Genomic DNA, 24556 nt, shown 5'->3' with positions numbered 1-24556 from the left:
AGTTTCCCGATCAGTTTGATAAGTCCAAAATATCTTATTTAAATTTAAAATCAGTAGCAACTGGAATCGGGTCAAAAGACCTTGTAGAACTCAAGTTTTGGCCGAAAAGGGCATATTCGGTATTTACCGAACCGTAGCCATAACCGCAGGTTATGAGCAGGTTAAAATTAATTAAAAATCTTTAAAAATCCCAAAATATTATTTTAATACAGTGGGTAAAAGTTTTGGTGACGGAATCTTGGTTTAGGTAGGCGTTATGCTAATTGCGCCGTTTATTACAAAAGTTTCTTATAAATGCGCTATTTAGCAATGTTTTCAGAACCGGACCGGAGGTCGACCCGGTCGCCTTTTGGGGTCAAAGGTCGGATCGGTTCGACCGGATTACGTCATAAATTATATAAAAATGTATAGAAAATATAGAGGTCACTTAGCATTTGATGCTTCAAACGGTTCATTATTATTATTATTATTATTATTATTATTATTATTATTATTATTATTATTACTATTACAAAACCGTAATTTCGGTTAAACATTTATATTTTTTACCTATATTTCAAAAAACTTAGTTTATATTTTTCTAAAAGCTAATAAAAAATTATGAAATAATCTATTTTGAATAAATAAAAATACTAAAGTAAATAATTTACACTAGTAAGTTGTAGAAAAGATTAAGTAATAAAAATTATTTATTATGTAACTTTAATAGTGGAAGTGTGTTGTCTTGTCATGTCAAATCTATGCATGTCTTCTTTTCACTAAAAAGAAAAAAAAAACTAATATAAAATGGGTTAATTTTCAAATAGGTCCCTATTTATCTAGATGGAGTTACTTTGAATATTTAACTTGTCTTCTTCATTTTACTGTGTTTTTCTTCGTCTTCATCATAGCCTGAACGACATGTGAGTCACCGGCGAGAAACAACAAGATGCTTTTCTATTTTCATCATTTCTCTCCTATTTACATCTTACAGGTTAATGCTTGAGCATCAAGTTCTCGACGTTTGCCGGAAGTCGGTTCAACGTTTGCCGGAAGCCGGTCCGACCCACAGCGCTGTGAACCGCCGGCCCGACCGCCCGGCTACCGGCCCAACTACCGGCCCTTTGCTGAAACGGCCCAAAATAGATAACCGGCCCGCTGCAGTCTCCGGTTCCCGGCCGGACCGGTCCGACCGGCCGGCCCGGTCCGGTTTTAAAAACGTTGCTATTTAGCATAACTCCCATTCTAGACCTCGGATTGGCGTGAAACTTTCGGGACATGCTTAGAATTTAGTAAGCAAGGTTATGGTCCCTTCACGTGTCCAAAATACTTGTTTTATTTTAAAAAGGGCGTTACGGTCAACTTTTAAGTAATTAACGGAAATGCATAAAAAACTCGGACAAACGACGAACTGGTCACAGAGGGTGATACCATCATGTGACCTGGTCCTAAGGGAGTCCTAAAGCATATTTACATTGTACTAAAACGGGTCAGAACTAAAACGGGTCAGAACTGAAGTCAAAGCAAAAGTCAAACTTTTGCGACATTCGGCTCCGAACCGGGTCAATATATCAAACGGCCGAATCAAACGAGTTTAGAGAAGTTTATATACTTAATATCATGTTTTATGATCATCAAAACAGGTTTCAAAGCATATACATTACAGATTATGCAAGATTCGCAAAAACGGCTTTCTGTTGACTTTTTAAGCATGCGTTTGACTCGACATTTGAACTAGTTAGAGTGGTGATCAGTGGGAACCCTTTTAGAGGTTTATTACCCACATAAATACCAACACATAACCACTTTTGATTCGACAATTCACTGAACCATTCGTGAGTTATCGCAAAGTCAATCGTTAGTTACGACGGATTGACTTTTTGGCTAATCTAAGCAAAAACAAAACCATAGAAGGTTTGGCATACTTACAGAGACTTGTGCACAACTTAGAATGATAAGAGAAAGCTTTGAGAGCTCCAAGTATGATCAGAAGAGTGTGTTTGAGGTGTGTTTAAGTTGTGAACATTGAAGGTCTATTTATAGTGCAAGAAATGCTCTTAGATCATCACAACACACCCTACAACTGAGTATGGATGATGGGCAGGTGTCCCAAGGTGGTATAGGTCGAGTAGGGGGCGCCCATGCCTCACTTATTGGCTAAATGATCGTTCACAAGCTCAAAAGGCATGCAAGTCCAAACTTTCTGCATCTGGGCGTCCCATGCGGCCCGCATGGAAGAACCATGCATCTTGTACGCGGGCCGCCTGAAGGTTTAAATCAGACGCGTACAAATATAAGGCTCGCGGCCCGCCTCAACTTAACCCAAACTGTAACGCGGCCCGCGAGAGGGTTGTTTTACAAGTTTTTTAAATCTTTTGAAATCATGGCAGAATCCTGGTAATTAATAACGAAATCTTCTGTAATTATTAACCTGACCTTTCGGGTTTGAAGGGGTAACTTTGCGATTTGGCCCTCGATTATTTACAACTAGGGCCTCGCGTTATTTACCCACATTGTTAAGTCCCCGGTTATCTTGTTAACTATTCGGAAAGCCTTAACTTTCATTGTTGACGCTTTTAACCCTTCTCATACGAATTTGATCATAACTTTCTCGTTTTAAAACGGAACTTCGCGGAATTTATACAGTATATTCTAGTGAGCGTATTTTACTGTTACAGAGCCTCGGGTACGTCAAAGGGTCACTCAGAGGTATAATTAAACATGTTGACACAGTTAACCCCCGCAGCTTGTAATCTCTCACTTTCTTCCGCGTTTCGCTTCCGTACGACCCATGAATCATTCGTTTGAAGGTACGAGCACCATTTAGGGTTACTATACAGTATACTTACCCTTGTTTGACATTTATAACCCTCTAATTTAAATACTTTCAAGGTTTGTCAACATTAGTCCTTTATTAAATATAATACGCCACGTGTAAACTTAAGACACGTGTCAATACATTATTGGACACAAAATTTCGAGGTGTTACACGCAAACTCCACTTTGAAAAACCACATCGAAAAGCCATATTGCAAGGCGTTGAAACGAGAACCGCTAGGGGTTAACCTTCGATGACATATGAAGGCAGTTTGTGAGCCTATAATGTTAAAATGGCTCGGGAGGATATAGCAAAGTTTGTGATCCAAGAAAGCTTGCCTTTCAAACATTTAAACAACCAACGTTATACTCAGCTTATTTAAAGAACTTTCCAACCTCACTACTAGGGTCACTTTAAAGGTGGGCGAGCTGCACCCCTGGCCGAGACCCGTTTTTCCCGAGAGCCCTAAATTTTTATATATAATATATACAATGTATAACCAATTAAAATATCGTCTTGTCGTTGAAGACAGTACAACAGAATTCGCGTCGCCTTTTAACCTTTTGGACCGTACTAATATCCTCAACACATTTTTCCAAGTCTTCTAGTTCTAACAATCGGTAGGATGGGGAACATATGATGTGTTACAAGTTGTGATGTTAATCATTTTCTCACCTCAACCGTAAAAAGGTAATGTGTTAGTGGTGGTAAAGGGGTGGGTGGGGGCAGTGAGTGGTGGTCGAGCGGTGAGGTGGAAGGAATGATGCGGTGGTGGTTGTTCGTGGTAAAGAGGTGAGTGGTGGTGGAGAGTTATTTACATAAACAGGTTACGTATTTAAATTATTTACATAATTAGTTCTTGAAACAGTAAAACGACAAAATTGCCCTCATGTGTAAGGCATATGATTAGAGTTAACATAAAAAATTTAATGGGTTATAGCTAAAAGACATAACGTGTAGCATTTCAAACCATGAGGTACAAAACTCATCAATTTTTAAGACAAGTGACACCGCCTGGAAATTGGTATAAAAATAAAGGACAAACTTTGCAATTCACTCATATAAATTACACTTATACACTAATTAGTTAATGCGGTAAAATATCGGATATCAGTTAAGGACCGATAATTGAGATATCGGTTATCGCGGTGGGATATCAATTTAACACTAACAATTCAGTGTATTCTCCTACCATTAACAAAGTAACATTTGGTAAATTGCAAAACACTAACAATTTAAGTAGGAACTGACTAAGACTTAAAAACTAACATTTAATAATAACAAATAATGATTAAGACTTAAAACACTTATAGCAGTAATAAGAAGAAAGACGAATGATAGAACTAATAAGAAAGGTACTGATATCGAGAAAATCGGTGATATATCTGTCCAATATCGGTCAAAATCGCCAATATTAGTCGTACCGGTATTCTGACAGATATTTTGCACCCATATCTCGGCAGAGAACCAATAACTGATACATCATTGTTATGAACTACATAACTTATACCTAAACCCTATAATCACAACAACAACAACCATAACCTAATCCATGACGTGAAATATGTATATATGTAGTTTTTTGGAATAATTAATTCTATATGGGGATAATTGGCAGAGAGAAGTAGCAGAGATCGTGTGAAAAAAAGTATGTGAAACATGAATATTTAAAAAGGATTTAAAGAAAACTATTTTTTTATTAAACATGAGTGTTGTAGATCTCACCCCTAACGGCTTACTCATTTCATGACCTTTGTGGAGATCTTCACGTCTTTCACGATCACCATTGAGGGGAGGGATGGTGTTCCACTAGTGACTACCATGGCATCTCACTCCCCGATGACACAATCAACCTTCACGAACCCACACCGATGAGCTTTAGCCATTTGTTTTGAAAAATGAAAGATTAAAATGTTTTTTAGCCTACTTAGGCAAAAATAACTTTTTATTTAATTACTATACCACTATATATACCTTATTAAAATATATAATTTATATCTAAAAACTCATGTAAACTCATGTTATTTTAATAATTTCGTGAAAATAACGTTAAAAACGGCTGACGGTTAATCATGCATCATGTGGTGGCGTTGATAGCCAAAATACAAAAGAGTACATGCACTAATCGGCTTTTGTCCCGATTGTTGAGTGTTATATGTCTTATGTCCAAGACTTGATGCAAAACTACTATTGAGCCGGGGGTCTCACTGGAAGCAACCTGTCTAATCATACAGGGTAGAGGCAAGACTATCTATATCATACCATCCTCAGACCCTACCTTAGTTCTGATATTGATGAGATTTATTGAGGACGATGATGATCATTAAAATTGGGTGGAAGATGTGAAGTATGTACACAATTAAATAGGTTATTATTATATTATATCACACACAATATCGAGATATAGTTACGTACTTTGTTAATTATTCTACATCATTAGGAGTAAAAGCTATTTACCTTTAAAGATAAGCATTGTTAGGAAAGTTAAAAAGAAAGAATCATTTACATTGTAACTATAATCAAACATTGATATCTCATAAAGACTTGCATCCTAGAATCTTATATGGATTATATAGATACCTAAATACATGACTATGTAGTGCCCAAAACCAATTAATTGATTTGGTTAACAGAAAACGTTAATTAAAATTTTCATTACCCATTCAGCAACAACAATAGAAACCAGACACTTTAGGGTAGTATTTGTTATGTAGGAATGAGAGGTGAAATGGAATGAGTGATTACGAGGAAATGAAGAAAAAAGTGTTTGGTTGGTCAATGGAATGGAATCACCAATTCCAAAAGTCATTCCATTCCCTCAAAATCATTCATTTCACCCCCGATGTTTTTTTTTCCATTCCATCCCCTCTTGCATCATTCATCAACAACACCACAACCCACGACCTTCGCCAAAACCCACCACCACCCACCACCGACGCCATCGCCGCCACCCGCCACCACCTCACCCCGACAGCCACCGCCGCCACCCACTCGCCACCGTTATCACCCACAGCTGCGACCAACCGCCTACGCCACTCGCCGCCGCCGCCCACCACCATCGTCGACGCCACCACCACCATCGCCACCACCAACCGTAGCCGTCGCCACCAACCGCCACCTTTGCTGCCACCCACCACCAACGGCCACCTTGTCGCTGCCACCACTCGTCGTCACAGCAGCACCGCCACTCGCCGCCACCACCACCACCCATCGCCGACACCCACCACCGCCACCTATAACCACCCACAATCACAATCACTACCACCGACCACCACGCACCGCTAATTTTATTACTCTGTTTTTCTTGCCTACCGAACAATTCACAATAATAATTCATTCCATTCAATGGTAGCCAAACAAGACATGGAATGGTAATAATCCATTGCATTCCCTCGTTCATTCAATTACCTCGTCCATTCCATTACCCCGTCCATTCCATTTCCCCATACCAAACAAACCCTAGGTGAAAAGTAGGATAGAATGGTACGATTCACGCCTTCAACTCTTTAAGGTGAAAAGAGTAGGATAGAATGATACGATTTACACCTACAAACCTATAAGGTGAAAAGAATAGGATAGTATGACAATGTTTGGATGTAACTTGTTATTGCTCTTTTTAAGGTTCTTATAACAAAATATGATTAGGGATGAGCATTTGGTATCGGGAACCGGTACCGATACCGAACCGGTATATTCGGTACTGATACCCATTTTTTCTATTTTCGGTACCGGTGCCGGTACTTACGGGTAAAACGCTGGTAAATACCAATACCGTACCGATATCGAACCTTTGTATTCGGTACCGGTACCATTTTTCTATATTTTTCGGTACCAGTACCGGTTCGGTACCGAACGAGTACCATGCTCATCCCTATATATGATAGTGGATTAGCACTTTGTAAACATGGAACATAAAGCAAATGTTCATACATTCATACTAGCAATGTTCATGGTCTGGTTTTAACCAGTTTTGACAAGATTTTAGAGTCAGACCAATAGTTACATCTTACCTTCCACAGACTCTACCTTAACTGTGTTATTGGTGGGATTTACTGAGTATGATGATAATGACTGATGGTAGTTAGACTGCGGGGAGTGAGGGGCTTGGGTGGGGCATTGAGCGACAAGTGGCAGCCGATGGGGCCACATGGATGGTACGGCGTTGCGAGACTACTGGCTGGGTGTGGCATGACGTGGGCAACCATGTGTCATTTCTTATATATATATTTTAAAACTATTTAAAATTTCTATTAACTAGATATAATTTTTAAAATCTGCAAATAAATTTAAGAAACAAACTACAATAAAATAATGCATTACAAAAAAAAAAAATCAATCAATCATCTTCATCTTACATTGAGTCGAATCTAGGAGGTGTCGAAACACGTTGTACCAATCAACTCGAAGGTTTGAACTTATTTGTCTTGACTCGATTATATTTTGGTTTTGCGATCTCTCTACGTTATTTAGGGTGTCCGGAGTGGGTTCGGCAAACCCCACTGCCGCGCGGCAAACATCGCCGCCAACCCTTTGCCGAAGCGGTTTGTTTGGTCGCGCGGGGAGGGCTCGCCGATTCGGGGAAGAGTGTATGTGAGAGAGAGAGGGTAGTGTGGGGTGGGGTCTATTCCAATCTCAACCAATCACACCTTTTTCCTTTTTTTAAATAGTTTACCACTTCATCAAGTGCCTAAACCATTGCCAACACTTTTGAGCATAGTTTACCACTTTGACATGACACACTCTCATTGGTTGATTTTTTAGATTGCCACTCTCAAATGTTTAACCACTCCTTACACCCTTAATATATTATAATAGTTTATTATTATATTTACTTTTAATTACATATTTTTAATTTTTTCTCTTTTTTTAAATATATATATTCTTTACCATTTTAAATAATTGTTTTCTTTTTTTTAAAACATATATTAATTTATCGTTTAATTTGATACATCTTTAATAATTTACGTTATAACTATTTTTTTTTTCTAAAAACTTAACTACATAGTTGTGCTTAATTTTTTCCCTAACATTCTGTTATAAGTTTTGTTAAAAACGAAGTTGTGCTCAAAATAAGTATTTATTTGGTATCATAAAATGGTACGATAATAAACTAAATTGTTCTAATGGTTTGGCTTTATAAACAACATGCTTTATTTTCAAATCACGTTTATTTTACATTATCATTTACTCGGTTTTGCCGCAACGCGCGATGTAAAAAAAAACTAGTTTTTATAAGTTTTAATTCATTATCTACCAACTAACCGTAATAACCCACATGCTTAGTTGTCTAAAACTTGGACAAACTAAATTAAACTAGTCAAGTTGACTATTTTTATAAGGCTAAAGGGTGTGAGGATCATGGTTGAATGGTTGAGACATGATTCGTCATATAGGAATATGAATGGAAGGCTACACCATCCTTTGCTTGATCTAGTATGATTTGCATGGATTAAACCATGACAACCATGCTCCTCCTTTCTATTTTCAAGAAATCATTTCTTTTTTCTTTAGATAAAAATAAATTAAAATAAATAAGAGGATAGTGGTCTGGATCATGACCACACACTTAAGATAGTGGTTTTGGATGGTGGATTAGAGGTGGGTGACATTACGTGAAGGGTCATGGTGGTCATAAGAATCATGACCACAACATATAGCCTATGTTTTAGTTCATGATTTACAAACTAACCATAAAACCCACATGGTTAGTCTTCTAAGGCTATAGGGTGTGGTCATGACCCTCATAACCATCATGACCCTCCATGTTAGTGCCATGTAACCCACCTTCAATCCACCATCCAAAACCACTACCCTAAGGGTGTGGTCATAACTCAAACCACTAGCCCCTTATTTTATTAATTTATCTTTATCTAAAGAAAAAAGGAAATGATTTGTTAAAAAATGGAAAGGAGGACCATGATTGTCATGGTTTAATCCATGCAAACCATGGTGGATCAATCAAGGGGGTGGTGTAACCTTCCATTCATGTTCCTAAATGGCAAATCATGTCCCAACCATGATCCCCACACCCTATAGCCTAAAAACAAATTCTCGAGTATATTTTATAAGTTTTAACAACTATACAAAACAATAAATGAAAGGACTATATAAAGACATTTTAATAAAACTAACCAATAACTTAAACCTATTAAATTAAATTAAATTAAAGAGTTAATTACTGTTTTCGTCCCTGTGGTTTGTCAAAAATCACTATTTCAGTCCATTAGTTTTAAAATTGCGATTTCAGTCCCTGTGGTTTCACTTTCGTAACCATTTCAGTCCACCTCGTAACCATTTCAGTCCCTGTACTTCACAGAATAATGGATTGAAATGGTTACGAAAGTGAAACCACAGGGACTGAAATGGTTACGAAAGTGAAACCACAGGGACTGAAATCGCAATTTTTAAACTAATGAACTGAAATAGTGATTTTTGACAAACCACAGGGACGAAAACAATAATCAACTCTTAAATTAAAGTATTAAGAAAAAAGAAACTTTCTCTAAAAGACAACTTCAAAATAAGAAAAAGAATAACATTTTCTAAAAAACAACTTCGAAATCAAGATCATATCTCTAAATAACAAAATAAACTATCACAAATCATAAAAAAATCTTTTTACTTTTTAGAGCATGATTCTCATTCAATACGTGGACGCTATGACGCACGAACAGGGAGCGCGTGGACTAAAATTGTGTGTACCATCACTATTCCCGTTGTAACTACCCTCCCGATATATACTCTACTCCACTCCCCCCATCCTTTTCACTTTCACTTTTTCTAGGGTTTTTACTTCGTTCGTCGTTCTCGATCTTAATTAGGTCTGATTTTCACAAAATTCGTCGATCATCTTCACGTTTTTTGAACATTATCTGTTTTAGCACCATCAGGTGCTTCTTATGTAGCTTTTTTCCACTCGAAAATTTGAAATCAGTGTAATGTTGTACTTTCTAGGGTTTTACTCGTGTTTTACGTAGTTTTTTGGTGCGATTTCTGCAATTTTGTTGATGATTTTAAGTGTCTATAAACATTATCTGGTTTAAAATCACCAGGTGCTTGTTATGTGGCTTTTTTTTGCTCGAAAACTTGAAATCTGTATAGTGTTGTACTTTCTAGGGTTTTGCTCGATTTTATGCTGTTTTTGGTGTGAATTTCGTGCGATTTTATGATCTTGTGTGTTTTGTAAACATTTCCTGGTTTAAAATCAACAGACGCTTGTTATGTACCTGTTTTTTTTTTCTCAAAAACTTGAAAAATCTGTAATGTGTACTTTCTACGGTTTTGCTCGTCTTTTGTGCAGTTTTTGGTGTTAATTTGGTGTGGTTTGGTTGATTATCTTCAGTTTGTTTCTGATGTGGTTTTTTCATCTCTAAAACTTGAAATCTGTGTGATGTTTGGTTGTTGATCTACGGTTTGGTGTAAGTTGTATCTGTGTTAACATCATCAGGTGTTTTTGATGTGTTTTTTATTCTTTCAAAACTTGAAATCCATGTAATGCTGTTTCTCTAGCTAGGGTTTTAGAGTAACTTTTACTCAAAAGTTGTCATAAATCATATTCAAATGCATGTCGGTCTTGTATTTGGGGTTTTATAAACACTTTGAAGTATGTGAAATGTTTTATGTTTTTTTCTTTTCTGGATTTGGAGTGTTTTGGTGTAAATGCATGTGGTGTTTTTTTGATTTTTTAAGCATCTCATGATGCGATGTCCGATTACTTTTTCTATTTTGTTTTTTTTTGAATATTTATTTTATTTTATTTTATTTTTTACTCTGTAAACTAGATCTGTAAATGTGCTCTGTTTTTTAAGCATTTAGGGTTTATATCATTAGTAGCTTACTTTGTCTTTTTTATTTTGATTGTTCAGGTTTTGGCTGGTAATTTTGCTCTCTAAGCAAGGATTTGTTGTTGAGGTATACTGCTTTTTATTTAAAAAAAAATCTTATTTGTATGCTGAGTGTTATTTACTACTAATACATGACTGTTTATTGATCAGATGTGTTATCTTTGTTGTGTATTTTGTGCTAAGTTATATCATATATATCAATATATGGGTATTTGCTGATTAGAACTACACTCCTGTTTATGTTATTTATTTTATACATGTACCATTCAGTTAATAGTTTATTTGATTGCCACTTGTTGATTTTTTGATGTGTTTCTATGGGTTTTTGGCTTCAGTCTCTGTTTGTTTATCTAAGATTTTACTGGTTTCGTTCCATCATCAAGTAGTTACTGTTTTACTCTGCTGTTATTAGTTGATTATGTAAGGGTGTTCAGATTTCTGCTTTAGAACATTTATTATCTATATTGCTGCTATTTGTTACTTTTCTATCTTTCCTCTGCATGTTTTTGGCTTCAGTCTGTGTTTGTTTATCTGATATTTTACTGGTTTCGTTCCATCATCAAGTAGTTACTGTTTTACTCTGCTTTTATTTGTTGATTATGTAAGGGTGTTCAGAGTTCTGCTTTAGATCATTTACTATCTACATTGCTGCTATTTGTTACTTTTCTAATTTTTCTTTGTATGATACGGCAATTTTATGACCATGGTAATATTAGTTTTGAATACTATTTATGGGTTGTTGACTTGTTGTTCTCTTTTGTTCTTTATAGTAATCCGATATGGATTCAGAAACAGGCAATGGTGGGGCTACGGATGCTTTACCCCCACCACCACCAGTTCCAGAAGACCTCGTTCCAATCAAAGCTGAGCCAGAAGCCAAGAAGAAGGTCATGCGTGTACCCATGGCCAGGAGGGGCCTTGCCAGCAAAGGTCAAAAAGCCCAACTTTTGACCAATCACTTCAAGGTCAACGTGTCGAACGTTGATGGACACTTCTTCCACTACAGTGTATGTCCTTCATTCTCTTAGTATCAATGCATCTGTGTGGCCTTATTATTACTTGAAGTTAGTGATCTTGGTTTTGGTAGTCATCATCATTTTAGTCACTTTGGCTAGTTGGCCAGTTTCATTTTCTACTGATATAATTAAAATCTGAAATGTATTGGAAAAACACAGTTGACTAACGTTGACTGATGATAAAAGTACCAATCTCTAAAATTTTTTTGAATTTGCGCAATTGGTTGAATACAACTTAAATAATTTGTATGTTGTTATGCAAATAATATTTTACTGGTCTAAGGGTTGATTTTATTTAATTTCTTTAACCTTACCAAACAGGTGGCCCTTTTCTATGAAGATGGCCGTCCTGTGGATGCCAAAGGCGTGGGCCGAAAGGTGATTGATAAAGTTCATGAAACGTACAAATCTGAACTGGATGGAAAAGAGTTTGCTTACGATGGAGAGAAGAGTTTGTTTACTGTCGGTGCGCTTCCTAGAAACAAACTCGAGTTCACTGTTGTACTTGATAGTATGAACTCCACCAGGTACATTTTGATAGTAACATTGGGAATGCAATAGTTTAAATCTAGTTGTTATCGGTTTTAACTTTTATGGGTTTGAATATTCAGGAACAACGGAAATGCAAGCCCTGATAATGACGCTGACAAGAAAAGAATGCGCCGCTCATATCAATCCAAAACTTTTAAGGTGGAGTTGAGTTTTGCTGCTAAAATCCCAATGCAGTCAATTGCACAGGCTTTAAGAGGTCAGGAATCTGAAAACTCTCAAGAAGCCTTGAGGGTGCTTGATATCATCTTAAGGCAACATGCAGCCAAACAGTAAGTTTAAACCTGGACAGAGGTGGTAATATGGGCTGGTCAGATAGGTTGGGTAATGGGTCAAAATAAGTTTGATCAAGACAGTGATTTCTGTGGGTGAAAAATGAAAATGAAGTCATGAAGCTTTTTTCTCACAGTTCTAATGAATAATTAGTGTGTTAAACATGAAAATAAGTATGTTAAAGTTAAACATAATCAATATCTAGTATCAAATCGCTGTATAAAATTAACTTATTTAATCTGAAACCAGGGGCTGCCTGCTTGTTCGCCAGTCGTTTTTCCATAACGACGTGAAGAATTTTGCTGATGTTGGAGGCGGTGTGCTTGGGTGCCGTGGGTTCCATTCAAGTTTCCGTACATCTCAGGGTGGTCTATCCCTCAACATTGGTAACTTTTGTTGACTCTGTACCTTTCAGATATTTAAACCATAAAATAGGACCATGGTTCAACACTAACAGTGATTCCTCGGTTATCAGATGTATCTACTACAATGATTATCCAACCTGGACCAGTGGTCGATTTTCTGATTGCTAACCAAAATGTCAAAGATCCCTATTCTGTTGACTGGGCCAAGGTAATAAACAATTCACAATTCCAGTTCCATCATTGTGTGCTGTTTTTCAGTCATCTTACTATATAAAGTCTACTGTTGACAGGCAAAGCGAACCCTGAAGAACCTTAGGGTTAAGAACAATGAGACTAACACCGAGTATAAGATAACTGGCTTGAGTGAGAAGCCCTGCAACCAGCAGCTGTATGTTTTTTTTCTCATTCATGTGTATTGATTTTATGGTACAAAACAAGAGCTCTAGTTAAGTGGTTGACCTTTTCAGGTTTTCATTGAGGCAAAAGACGAAAGATGAAAATGGTGAGTTTGAGACGATGGAAGTCACTGTGTACGATTATTTCGTGAATTATCGCAAAATGGACCTGCGTTATTCTGGAGATTTACCGTGTATCAATGTTGGGAAGCCCAAAAAGCCAATATTCCTTCCCATCGAGGTACAAAAATGCGGCTTCATTTGTTTAATAAATTGGGTTGTTTTTGATGAATGGCTTGTTTAATAAATTGGGTTGTTTTTGATTAATGGTTTTTTTAAAACTATTTATTGGTTATTTGCAGTTCTGTACATTGGTCTCGTTACAACGCTACACAAAATCACTCAATACAATGCAGCGAGCCTCTTTGGTGGAGAAATCTAGGCAAAAACCTCAAGAAAGAATGAGGGTTCTGAGTGATGTATGACTCCTAAACTTAAAAGTGATATTATCGAGTAAACTTAGGTTCCTTTCTTCTATTTTTGAAAAACATGCTTGCTTTGTGCATTTTCAGGCTCTAAATCGCAACGATTATGGTACTGAGCCTTTGTTGAAATCTTGTGGCATTTCAATAAGCAACAGCTTTACGCAAGTTGAAGGCCGTGTTCTTCAAGCACCAAGGGTACTTTTTTGACTGGTTTTATTATGTTATTAAATTAATCTTTTAAATTTGTTTTTTTTTTTGTTTTTTGATGCATTTGATATTTAAATTCCAGCTTAAAGTGGGTAATGGTGAAGATTTCTTCCCGAGGAACGGAAGGTGGAATTTTAATAACAAGGTGCTTGTTTAATTTCTTTTATGATCGTCTTAATTAAACAATAAACTTGTGAGTTGGGATGGACTCTAAATAGGTTTTTGTTTGATCATATAGAAACTGGTGGATCCCACAAAAATCGAGAAATGGGCTGTTGCTAACTTTTCAGCTCGCTGTGACATCCGTAATCTTGTGAGGGATTTGATCAAATGTGGAAACTTGAAAGGGATTGTATGTTCTATTTTTGATCTTTGTATATGAATACTTTCTTGTCTGGTTTAGTCAACATATCCAAGTAATTAACTTGCCTTTTCCTTTTATGTGTAGAAAATTGACGAGCCTTTTGATGTGTTTGAGGAAAGCCCTCAAAATAGGCGGGCTCCACCCGTTGTTAGAGTTGAGAAAATGTTTGACTTCATTCAGTCTAAACTTCCTGGAGCTCCTCAGTTTCTCCTTTGTTTGTTGCCTGAGAGGAAGAACTCTGATCTCTATGGTCTATCCACTTTTTATACTCTTTTTTATATTAAGTTTATTATTTTTTTTATGGAAATGATCTTTTACTGAAAAATGTTATTATGCAACTCTGAAGGTCCTTGGAAAAAGAAATGTCTCGCCGAATTTGGAATCGTGACTCAGTGCATTGCCCCCATGAGGGTCAATGATCAGTATCTGACCAATGTTCTTTTGAAGATAAATGCAAAGGTAAAGCCTCTCCCTCGTTTGCATACTCTAAAAAAGGAAAAATGAATCTTTCAAAGTAATATCTAGTCTTTTTTTTGCATGCAGCTTGGTGGATTGAACTCTATGTTAGCTGTTGAGCATACTCCATCTATTCCGATTGTATCCAAGTCACCAACGCTCATTCTTGGAATGGATGTGTCTCATGGTCAGCCTGGCCAATCTGATGTGCCCTCAATCGCAGCGGTAACTTTACTGCTTCTATTATTTTTTTCTAAAATGCTGCATAACTTATTTTGTATTCTTTCTCTGCAGGTTGTTAGTTCACGACACTGGCCATCGATCTCGCGTTACAGAGCTTCTGTTCGTACTCAGTCTCCAAAACTTGAGATGGTTGACTCTCTGTTTAAGAAGGTTTCCGACACCGAGGATGAAGGCATAATGAAGTGGGCACCCTTCATTGAATATAATAATTTCAATTAGATATGGAAAACAAAGGAATTTTAATTTTTAATTCAGTGAATATATTTTCAAACTGGTGTTTTGGCTGTCAATAATTATTTGCCTTGTGACAGGGAGGTTCTGCTTGACTTCTATGTGAGCTCTGCGAAGCGAAAGCCTGACCAGATTATTATTTTCAGGTAAACACTTTTGGTTTCTACTTTCTAGTTAATTTTTTTGTGTAAATAACTGCAGTTGTAAACTTTAGATTGTTTCCTTTTCAGCCGGTCAATTTTTGATTTTATAGTCAAACTATCAGAACTATGTTTAAACAAAGAAGAAATTCATATATTACTAAAATGGCCCCTTGCGATTTATATTAATTTTTTTGACATTAGTTTTTATGAATTTCAATTTAATTATTTGCTTCATTTTGTAGGGATGGTGTGAGTGAATCACAGTTCAGCCAGGTTCTCAATGTCGAACTGGACCAAATTATCGAGGTTTGACCACAGCACAATTGTTTCTTCAGTCATTTTTACATGAAGTGGAACTTTTTTTTATATTTATTCAAATGGTGCAGGCTTGCAAGTTTCTTGATGATAAATGGTGCCCAAAGTTTCTGTTGATCATTGCTCAAAAGAATCATCACACAAAGTTTTTCCAGCCAGGATCCCCAGATAACGTTCCACCTGGTAATTCTTCGATTACCAAACTACTTATATTTTAGTCTTCTAAGTCGAGTCGATTCATTTGCTTTTCATTTTACACAGGAACTGTGATTGATAACAAGGTGTGCCATCCTCGAAACAATGATTTTTATATGTGCGCACATGCTGGGATGATTGTAAGTATTACAAACTTTTTACAAACTTTTTGCCTTTATGTTTAAAGAAATATTTTGGTGTAAATTTATATGATCCAATGTCATCGAGCTCTCCATTACAATGGAAAATTACATTTTGTAAACTGCATGTTGAATAAAGTATGAATAACATTGTGAAATACTTGAATAATAGGGGACTACCCGGCCGACCCATTATCATGTTCTGTATGATGAGATTGGGTTCTCAGCTGATGATCTACAGGAGCTTGTACACTCTCTGTCATATGTGTAAGTTTGTCTTCTCTTTAATTTTCATGTATGAGTTCTTCATGCTCTGATTAGTTGATAAATATTAGAGTTAATTGCCCGGATGGTCCCTGTGGTTTCACGTTTTTTCATGTTTAGTCCCTACCTTTTGAAAATAGCAGGTATGCTCCCTATGGTTTGTCATTTTGTTACTCGGATAGGGAGCATACATGTTATTTTTAAAAGGTGGGGACTAAACATGAAAAAACGTGAAACCACAGGTACCATCCGGGCAATTAACTCTAAATATTATATTGCAACTTAGGAATTCGGAATTTATGTGTTTTGTATAAATCTAATTTTGTTTTCTTTTTTCTTGCTTTGAATTATTGCAGGTACCAGAGAAGCACTACTGCGATCTCTGTTGGTAAGTCGTATTCCATCTCTTGTGTATCTTGAAATTAACCTAATTTTGACTAGTTTAACCTCAATTTACTGTTTACTTACTGCCGTTCTGTTTTGTTGTATACAGTTGCTCCTATTTGCTACGCCCATTTGGCAGCCACACAGATGTCTCAGTTTATGAAGTTTGAGGATCGCTCCGAGACATCTTCGAGCCATGGTGGTACTGGTGTTACATCGGCTGGAGCAGTGCCGGTTCCTCAGTTGCCCAAACTGCAGGAAAATGTTTGCAACTCGATGTTTTTCTGTTAAGTGGTTTGATGTTCTTCAGACGTTTTTTTTTTGTGCGTAAAGTTTGTTGACCTTTCTCCTGTCATGGAGTTGGCCTGAACAGCTAGTAACTTAGGATAATGGTGGTGAATGAATGTTTAGGAAGCCGTGTGCTTGTTTGGATCTAGATACTACTGCTAACCATGTTTATGGTGTTTTGCTTTATGAACTTTATGATGGTTATGTTGCAAAATCTTATAATTCATGCTTATGTTACCCAATGAATTCATAAGAAGCTAGTGTCCTTTGGGGCCTTTTCACTTGTGATGTGTTATTAGGCTATCTCCAATGCTAAAGCTGTCTTTAGCATCCTTAGGCATCGTTAGCTGCCTAGTCAGATGTCATATTATATTCTTGCAAATTCATAAAAATCTTTAAAAAACTCCAATTCACCTTCAATCATACAAACATCCTTACATATCCTTACTGTTTTCACATCATCACTCTTTTCTTTTAATTTAATTACTTATATTATTAAAATGTATTTAATTTATTAAATAATTAGAAAATTAATGTCTAAAAGAAAAACAAACCACATTTAGAAAAGGTAAAAACTCCGAAATTATATTACACACGCAACAGACTTTCTATTGTTTGGACATTTTTAAAGTTAGTTTAGCTGGACTTTATAAAGTTAGTTTGTTTAACGGGTGTTAATAAAACTTTTAACTAGAGGGGTTTAGGGGGTGTTTGGGTTAGCTTATTTTGGAGCAACTTATGACTTATTGACTTATAAAAGTTAATAAGTTGTTTTTTTAGTGTTTGGGTTAGCTTATTTTAGAGTGTTTTGTGTGTTGAGAAGTCATTTTTGAGAAGTTAGAAATTTCTAAATAAGTTAATAAGTCCCTTTTGACTTATATAAGTTAATAAGTCCCTTTTGAGAAGGAATCCCAAACACCCACTTATTATGTATTTAGTTTAAGTTAAAGGGGTGAATATGAAACTTTAATATTAAAATAAATATCCTCCACCTACTTTTACACTCTCCATCTTCTTCAAAGGCATGATCCTCCATTAAAGCTCCAAGCTTTTCCAAGATAACCCAAACACCCAATCTCTCAAAAAAGCTGAATATTATCGTTGAAGAGATAAAAAATAAAAACAAATGGCTCAAGAACCGATACAACCCACGTCCTTAACTTTGGGCGCCTCACCTTCGGACATCATCGGGCGGCCAACTCCAACGCCACACCTAACTTCGAGCAGCTCTGACGTGGCTCGGATGACCTGCTTACGGACGCATTGGAGACAGTCTTATATCATAAGATTTCGATAAAGAGCTTCTCTTTCATATATTGCTTCTTACCTTTTTGAACTCTTGGGTCTTTTAGTGGTCAAGGGTTTCACTCCTTTTTTTTTCAATATACATAATTAAAAATAAATAAATAATGGTAGATATGATTGATTCATTCTTTTCAATTAGTTTCTAAGGTTAGTCGGTTTGTCTATTCTTCCTTTGTTCTACACATTTTTAAATTGATAGTTAGTATTCATAATGTTGTATAAAAAAGAATTATCTAAAGCATTGTGTATTATGCGCATACGAAATAATCCATATAATAGACCCATAAGAAAAAAAGACATGAGATGCAAGGAGTATTCAAGAAATAAAAATCATGTACGTGATTCACAAGATTACAATCATTGTCAACTTCAAAAGATATGCACGCAAAAGAAAAACTCTTACTATACGTCTATACTAGAATATATGACATGCAAATAAACATATTCAAGTAATAAATACTAAAAATATGCATTGTAAACCATATAATGAACATGGTGTTGTGAGTACATCGAGTTTCAAACCCTTTCTAGTTATTTCATCGAATATATGCATAGCCTCTTGTATATTTGAATTCTTCCAATACCCGTTCAACAAAGTACTATAAGTTACAATATTTGGTACAAGATCCCTAGATACCAGTGAATAAAAAATCGCCCTTGCTTTGATCATTTCACCTCGTAAAACAGTAACAATCCTGTTGTGAATTATGATCAAGCTATGATAATCACATTGTTATATAAAAATGGAACTAGCTTTCACAAACTAGCAACATATCATTTAACTACAACAAACAAAAATGTATAAGCGTTGTGGATTCATTAAATGGACAATGTCTAGTGACCACACACATGTAAAACCACACATATCTAGGAACCAAGCACATAACAACCAAATAGAATTTGGTAGAGATTTCCTGATTTCTACATTTTGTAAGTTATTATCTTCATTTCTCATCCCACAATTACTATCTCAGTTAGTCAGTTTCACTCCCAGTCGCACAAGCTAGGATCGTTCAATAATTCTTTTGGCACAAGCTTACCGAACAACTTAAGCATACTTCTATCTAGTAAACCAGCTGCGATACGATCTATTAACCACGATAAAGTCGAAGCGTCAAGCGAGTAACCTCTTGCATCCATTTCCTTTAAAAGCATCTCTACATCATCATAACGCTTGTTTGCCAGACATCCTTGGAGAAGAACACGGTAAGTAATATTATTTGGCGGGCACCCACTCTCTTCCATTTTAAGAAACAACAACTTTGCTTCCCCCAATTGATCATCCCGACAAAAACCACTGATCATCACGTTATATGTACGAACATCAGGTTGCAAGCCTTTATCAGTTAAGTCATGGAAAAGATTCCTTGCAATGCGAAATTTCCCACATTTTCCCGCACCATCAATGAGGATATTGTACACAACAATATCAGAATTAAACTTGCTATTACCCACCAAGCGAAACAAAGAGAGCGCCTCTTCTACTTGATGATTGTTGCAAAGGCCCTCTAAAACTATTCGAAAAGTGCATTGGTTTGGAATTAGGCCTTGTGCATGCATCTCATCGAAGAGTTTGCGTGCATCTACACAACGCCCAACCTTAAACAATCCTTGTAACATGGTGCTGTAAGTGACCACATTGGGTTTTAAACCTTTTCCAGCCATTTCACAATGCATTTGCATAGCCCCTTCTATATTCCGATTCTTGCAATACCCGTTCAACAAACTATTGTAAGTAACAACATTAGGAACAAGACCTCTAAGCGTCAGTGAATCAAAAAGTTTTTTTGCTTTGATCATTTCACCTCGCAGACAGTAACCATCTATAAGTGAACTATATGTCACTATGTCTGGAACCACACCTCTCTCAATCATGATGTTTATAACAGCCTCAGCTTCTTCTACTTTACCTTCCTTGCAAAATGCATCAACTAATACATTAAAGGTTTGCACATCTGGAGAAATGCTCTCATCCTCCATTTCTTTTAGCAGCTTTGAGGCATCATCCCAATGACCCAAGTTACAAAGGCCACGAATTAAAGAGGTGTAGGTAATGACATCTGGTAAAATTCCTTTTTCAAATACCATCTCTTTAAAGAGCTTGAAAGCATCATCAATCAGTTTATCCTTGCAAAGACTATCAATGATGGTGTTATATGTAACAATATCAGGCTTGCAGTTTTTTTGCTCCATCAGCCTGAGCAAAGCAAGTGCTGTAACGTTATTACCAAACTTGCAAAGGCCTTTAATCATTGTGTTGTACATAACAACATTAGGTTCACAAAGTTTTTGCTTGACGAGCTTCTTGAATAACATCTCTGCTTCAAGAATCTTATCTTCAAGGACGAGTCCGTCTAAGAGTGCACTAAATATGTAAACATCAGGTGGAATAGCTCGCCTAAAGCAGCTTCCTAGGACTGCAAAACCGTCGTTGGTGCGATTCAACTGACAACAACACTTGATTGCAATGCTCATAGAATATTCATTGACAGGGACACCAAGAGAACACATACTTGCTAGTATAAGTGAAATACTTGAGTTCAATATTATTGTTAGTTTGGTGAAACTGATGATGTATTTGTGTTCATGATCCCCATACTTGCTAGTATAAGTGAAATACTTGAACAATATAGAGACTACGTCAAGTGTTCATACATGACATGAAGTGGGGTTTGATGATAAGATGAAATTGATGTTATAGTGATGTTAAAGTGTGCATATAATCATCATATTTACAAGAAAATATGAGATACTTGACTAAGCTAGATGTTTGGATGAAAGTCTATGTATGTGGTGAAATGGGTTTTTACATAGTGATAAAAACCCCAAATTTTTATATCATATTTTGATAAATTAGTTTATGATAATTGAAAGTTCATGTTAACTTGATGTTTGGAGAAGTGCATGAACTTGTTAAAATTGAAAGAAACATGGTGATTTAGTATGACAAAATTGAGCTATTATGATGTCCTAAAAATCATGCCCACCAATAATATGCCTAAGTGAGTTTTATCGAATTAATAGTGTGGTCAAGGGTTTCACTCCTTTTTAATCATCTACGTGATTCACAAGATTACAATCATTGTCAACTTCAAAAAATATGTACGCAAAGAAAAACTCTTTACTATACGTCTATACTAAAATACATGACATGCAAATAAACATATTCAAGTAATAAATACTAAAAATATGCATTGTAAGTGCTTCTGTAGTGGGGCGGTATGCCCTGCTCATAGCGCCCAAAACGCCCAAGAACACCGCCACAAGGGGCGGTATGAAGGAAAAATTGAGATGGGGCGCGAGTATTATAGCGGCGGTATGGGGGGAGTTTTAAAACTTTGGACCAATAAAAAATTAGTTAAGGGGCTTTATGACTACGGGCTCTAGTGATATAACGCCTCATAAAGCCCCTGTGTGACGTGGCACGACACGTGTCGCATAACACCCCACAAGGGGCTTTATGACTACGGATGGCCTAAACCATATAATGAACATGGTGTTGTAAGTAACTACATCGAGTTTCAAAACCTTTCTAGTTATTTCATTGAATATATGCATGGTATATGCATGGCCTCCTGTATATTTGAATTCTTCCAATACCCGTTCAACAAAGTGCTATAAGTTACAATATTTGGTACAAGACCCCTAGACACCAGTGAATCAAAAATCGCCCTTGCTTTGATCATTTCACCTCGTAAAACAGTAACAATCCTGTTGTGAATTATGATCAAGCTATGATAATCACATTGTTATATAAAAATGGAACTAGCTTTCACAAACTAGCAACATATCATTTAACTACAACAAACAAAAATGTATAAGCGTTATGGATTCATTAAATGGACAATGTCTAGTGACCACACACATATCTAGGAACCAAGCACATAACAACCAAATAGAATTTGGTAGAGATTTCCTGCTTTCTACATTTTGTAAGTTATTATCTTCATTTTTTCATCCCACAATTACCATCTCAGTTTCACTCCCAGTCGCACAAGCTAGGATCGTTCAATAATTCTTTTGGCACAAGCTTACCTAACAGCTTAAGCATACTTCTATCTAGTAAACCAGCTGCGATGTGATCTATAAATAGTGATAAAGTTGAAGCATCAAGTGAGTAACCTCTATCATCCATTTCCTGTAAAAGCATCTCCACATCATCATAACGCTTGTTTGCCAGACATCCTTGGAGAAGAACACGGTAAGTAATATTATTTGGCGGGCACCCACTCTCTTCCATTTTAAGAAACAACAACTTTGCTTCCCCCAATTGACCTTCCCGACAAAAACCACTGATCATCACGTTATATGTACGAACATCAGGTTGCAAGCCTTTATCAGTTAAGTCATGGAAAAGATTCCTTGCAATGCGAAATTTCCCACATTTTCCGGCACCATCAATGAGGATATTGTACACAACAATATCAGAATTAAACTTGCTATTACCCACCAAGCGAAACAAAGAGAGCGCCTCTTCTACTTGATGATTGTTGCAAAGGCCCTCTAAAACTATTCGAAAAGTGCATTGGTTTGGAATTAGGCCTTGTGCATGCATCTCATCGAAGAGTTTGCGTGCATCTACACAACGCCCAACCTTAAACAATCCTTGTAACATGGTGCTGTAAGTGACCACATTGGGTTTTAAACCTTTTCCAGCCATTTCACAATACATTTGCATAGCCTCTTCTATATTCCGATTCTTGCAATACCCGTTCAACAAACTATTGTAAGTAACAACATTAGGAACAAGACCTCTAAGCGTCAGTGAATCAAAAAGTTTTTTTGCTTTGATCATTTCACCTCGCAGACAGTAACCATCTATAAGTGAACTATATGTCACTATGTCTGGAACCTCACCTCTCTCAATCATGATGTTTATAACAGCCTCAGCTTCTTCTACTTTACCTTCCTTGCAAAATGCATCAACTAATACATTAAAGGTTTGCACATCTGGAGAAATGCTCTCATCCTCCATTTCTTTTAGCAGCTTTGAGGCATCATCCCAATGACCCAAGTTACAAAGGCCACGAATTAAAGAGGTGTAGGTAATGACATCTGGTAAAATTCCTTTTTCAAATAGCATCTCTTTAAAGAGCTTGAAAGCATCATCAATCAGTTTATCCTTGCAAAGACTATCAATGACGGTGTTATATGTAACAATATCAGGCTTGCAGTTTTTTTGCTCCATCAGCCTGAGCAAAGCAACTGCTGTAACGTTATTACCGAACTTGCAAAGGCCTTTAATCATTGTGTTGTACATAACAACATTAGGTTCACAAAGTTTTTGCTTGACGAGCTTCTTGAATAACATCTCTGCTTCAAGAATCCTATCTTCAAGGACGAGTCCATCTAAGAGTGCACTAAATATGTAAACATCAGGTGGAATAGCTCGCCTAAAGCAGCTTCCTAGGACCGCAAAACCGTCGTTGGTGCGATTCAACTGACAACAACACTTGATTGCAATGCTCATAGAATATTCATTAACAGGGACACCAAGAAAACACATTTGGTTGAAAAGATGAAGGGAAGAAGAAAAATGTTTCATTTTGGTAACAAGATGCAACAACTGAGTGAATTTGACAACAGATGGCAAAGGGCGTCTCTGTGACATTTCATCGAACAGGTTGAGTGCATGATTCAAGTTGGTGATTTTATGAAACATGGATCGATTTGTGGAGAAATTAGAGTGAAGAAGGAAGGATTTGGTGATAAAATTACCTCTGAATTTGATAAGAAGAGAATTTGTGAGATTCATGATCGTCGATCCGTCGGTGTCGAAACGGAGTTGATGCTTCAACCTAACTAATTAGAAATGATAGAAAGCATGTTCTCTTTGTCTTATTTTGCAAATTTTCACTTTTATCTTAAAAGTTAAAAGATTTATACGTACAATAAAAGTGATCCAATGGGACAAAATGTTGGGTAATTGGTGTTTATCAAATGATGTAGGTATAATTGTTACTCACGGACCACTAGTGTCATGAAATGAGCACTAAGTATTGAGACACACCCAATAAATCTAGGAAAAATCATCAAATCAAGGACGTGTTGGAGTTACATCTACATTGTCGCAGTTCAGCAAAGTGTAAGAGAGCCTTGTATTCGGTTGTGCAGACTTGTATCTGGTGCATATGACGAGCCCGTAATGTGGCGACCTTTGACCATAAAAGGATGTATGTGGAAAGAGGTGTAGAGGAAGTTAAAGTTCTGGGTTATCTATGGATAAAACATCAATCGAAGGCATGCATGCTTACTTACGTGGAATCATTGGTGAATGTTCGACTTATCTTGTATTTA

At 36.5% G+C, this 24556-nt stretch overlaps 2 protein-coding genes across 3 annotated transcripts; one reads left to right on the top strand and one right to left on the bottom strand.

Annotated features, from left to right (window-relative positions):
• Positions 1–9465: 9465 nt before the first annotated feature.
• LOC110930905 (protein argonaute 4) lies at positions 9466–17191 on the top strand. Of its 2 annotated transcripts, none has more exons than XM_022174299.2 (24): positions 9466–9618; positions 10663–10708; positions 11412–11648; positions 11979–12184; positions 12269–12478; positions 12729–12865; positions 12955–13052; positions 13135–13232; positions 13312–13480; positions 13602–13718; positions 13812–13919; positions 14014–14076; positions 14170–14283; positions 14380–14545; positions 14642–14754; positions 14839–14976; positions 15046–15176; positions 15306–15371; positions 15611–15674; positions 15755–15866; positions 15945–16018; positions 16191–16285; positions 16639–16670; positions 16776–17191. In XM_022174299.2, the coding sequence occupies exons 3-24, from the start codon at positions 11421–11423 to the stop codon at positions 16955–16957; spliced, it is 2721 nt and encodes a 906-aa protein (XP_022029991.1). In that variant the 5' UTR covers positions 9466–9618; positions 10663–10708; positions 11412–11420; the 3' UTR covers positions 16958–17191. The 2 variants fall into 2 exon arrangements, with proteins under 2 accessions (XP_022029991.1, XP_035843663.1); XM_035987770.1 differs by lacking the exon at positions 9466–9618 and adding an exon at positions 9622–9687 and having other exon boundaries at positions 16776–17184.
• Positions 17192–19243: 2052 nt separating this feature from the next.
• Positions 19244–24041, bottom strand: LOC110932626 (pentatricopeptide repeat-containing protein At1g63130, mitochondrial). Its single transcript, XM_035988280.1, has 2 exons — positions 22255–24041; positions 19244–20861 (listed from the first exon to the last, which is right to left on the bottom strand). Exons 1-2 carry the CDS (start codon positions 24012–24014, stop codon positions 19244–19246), a joined length of 3378 nt encoding a protein of 1125 aa, XP_035844173.1. The 5' UTR covers positions 24015–24041.
• Positions 24042–24556: the final 515 nt, after the last annotated feature.

Source organism: Helianthus annuus, chromosome 3, assembly GCF_002127325.2.
Source record: "Helianthus annuus cultivar XRQ/B chromosome 3, HanXRQr2.0-SUNRISE, whole genome shotgun sequence".
Lineage (NCBI taxonomy): Eukaryota > Viridiplantae > Streptophyta > Magnoliopsida > Asterales > Asteraceae > Helianthus > Helianthus annuus.
Note: the sequence above shows the minus strand (reverse complement) of the source record. Positions and strands in the feature narration are given on the sequence as shown.

Excerpts from the sequence above, each read along its gene's own strand:
- LOC110930905 (XM_022174299.2), top strand. The coding sequence starts at position 11,421 with ATGGATTCAGAAACAGGCAATGGTGGGGCTACGGATGCTTTACCCCCA. Across the intron at positions 16,286-16,638 it reads GTACACTCTCTGTCATATGT|GTACCAGAGAAGCACTACTG; the intron begins GTAAGTTTGTCT and ends GAATTATTGCAG. Across the intron at positions 16,671-16,775 it reads CACTACTGCGATCTCTGTTG|TTGCTCCTATTTGCTACGCC; the intron begins GTAAGTCGTATT and ends TGTTGTATACAG.
- LOC110932626 (XM_035988280.1), bottom strand. The coding sequence starts at position 24,014 with ATGAATCTCACAAATTCTCTTCTTATCAAATTCAGAGGTAATTTTATC. Across the intron at positions 20,862-22,254 it reads TTATTGAACGATCCTAGCTT|CAAGTATGGGGATCATGAAC; the intron begins GTGCGACTGGGA and ends CACTTATACTAG.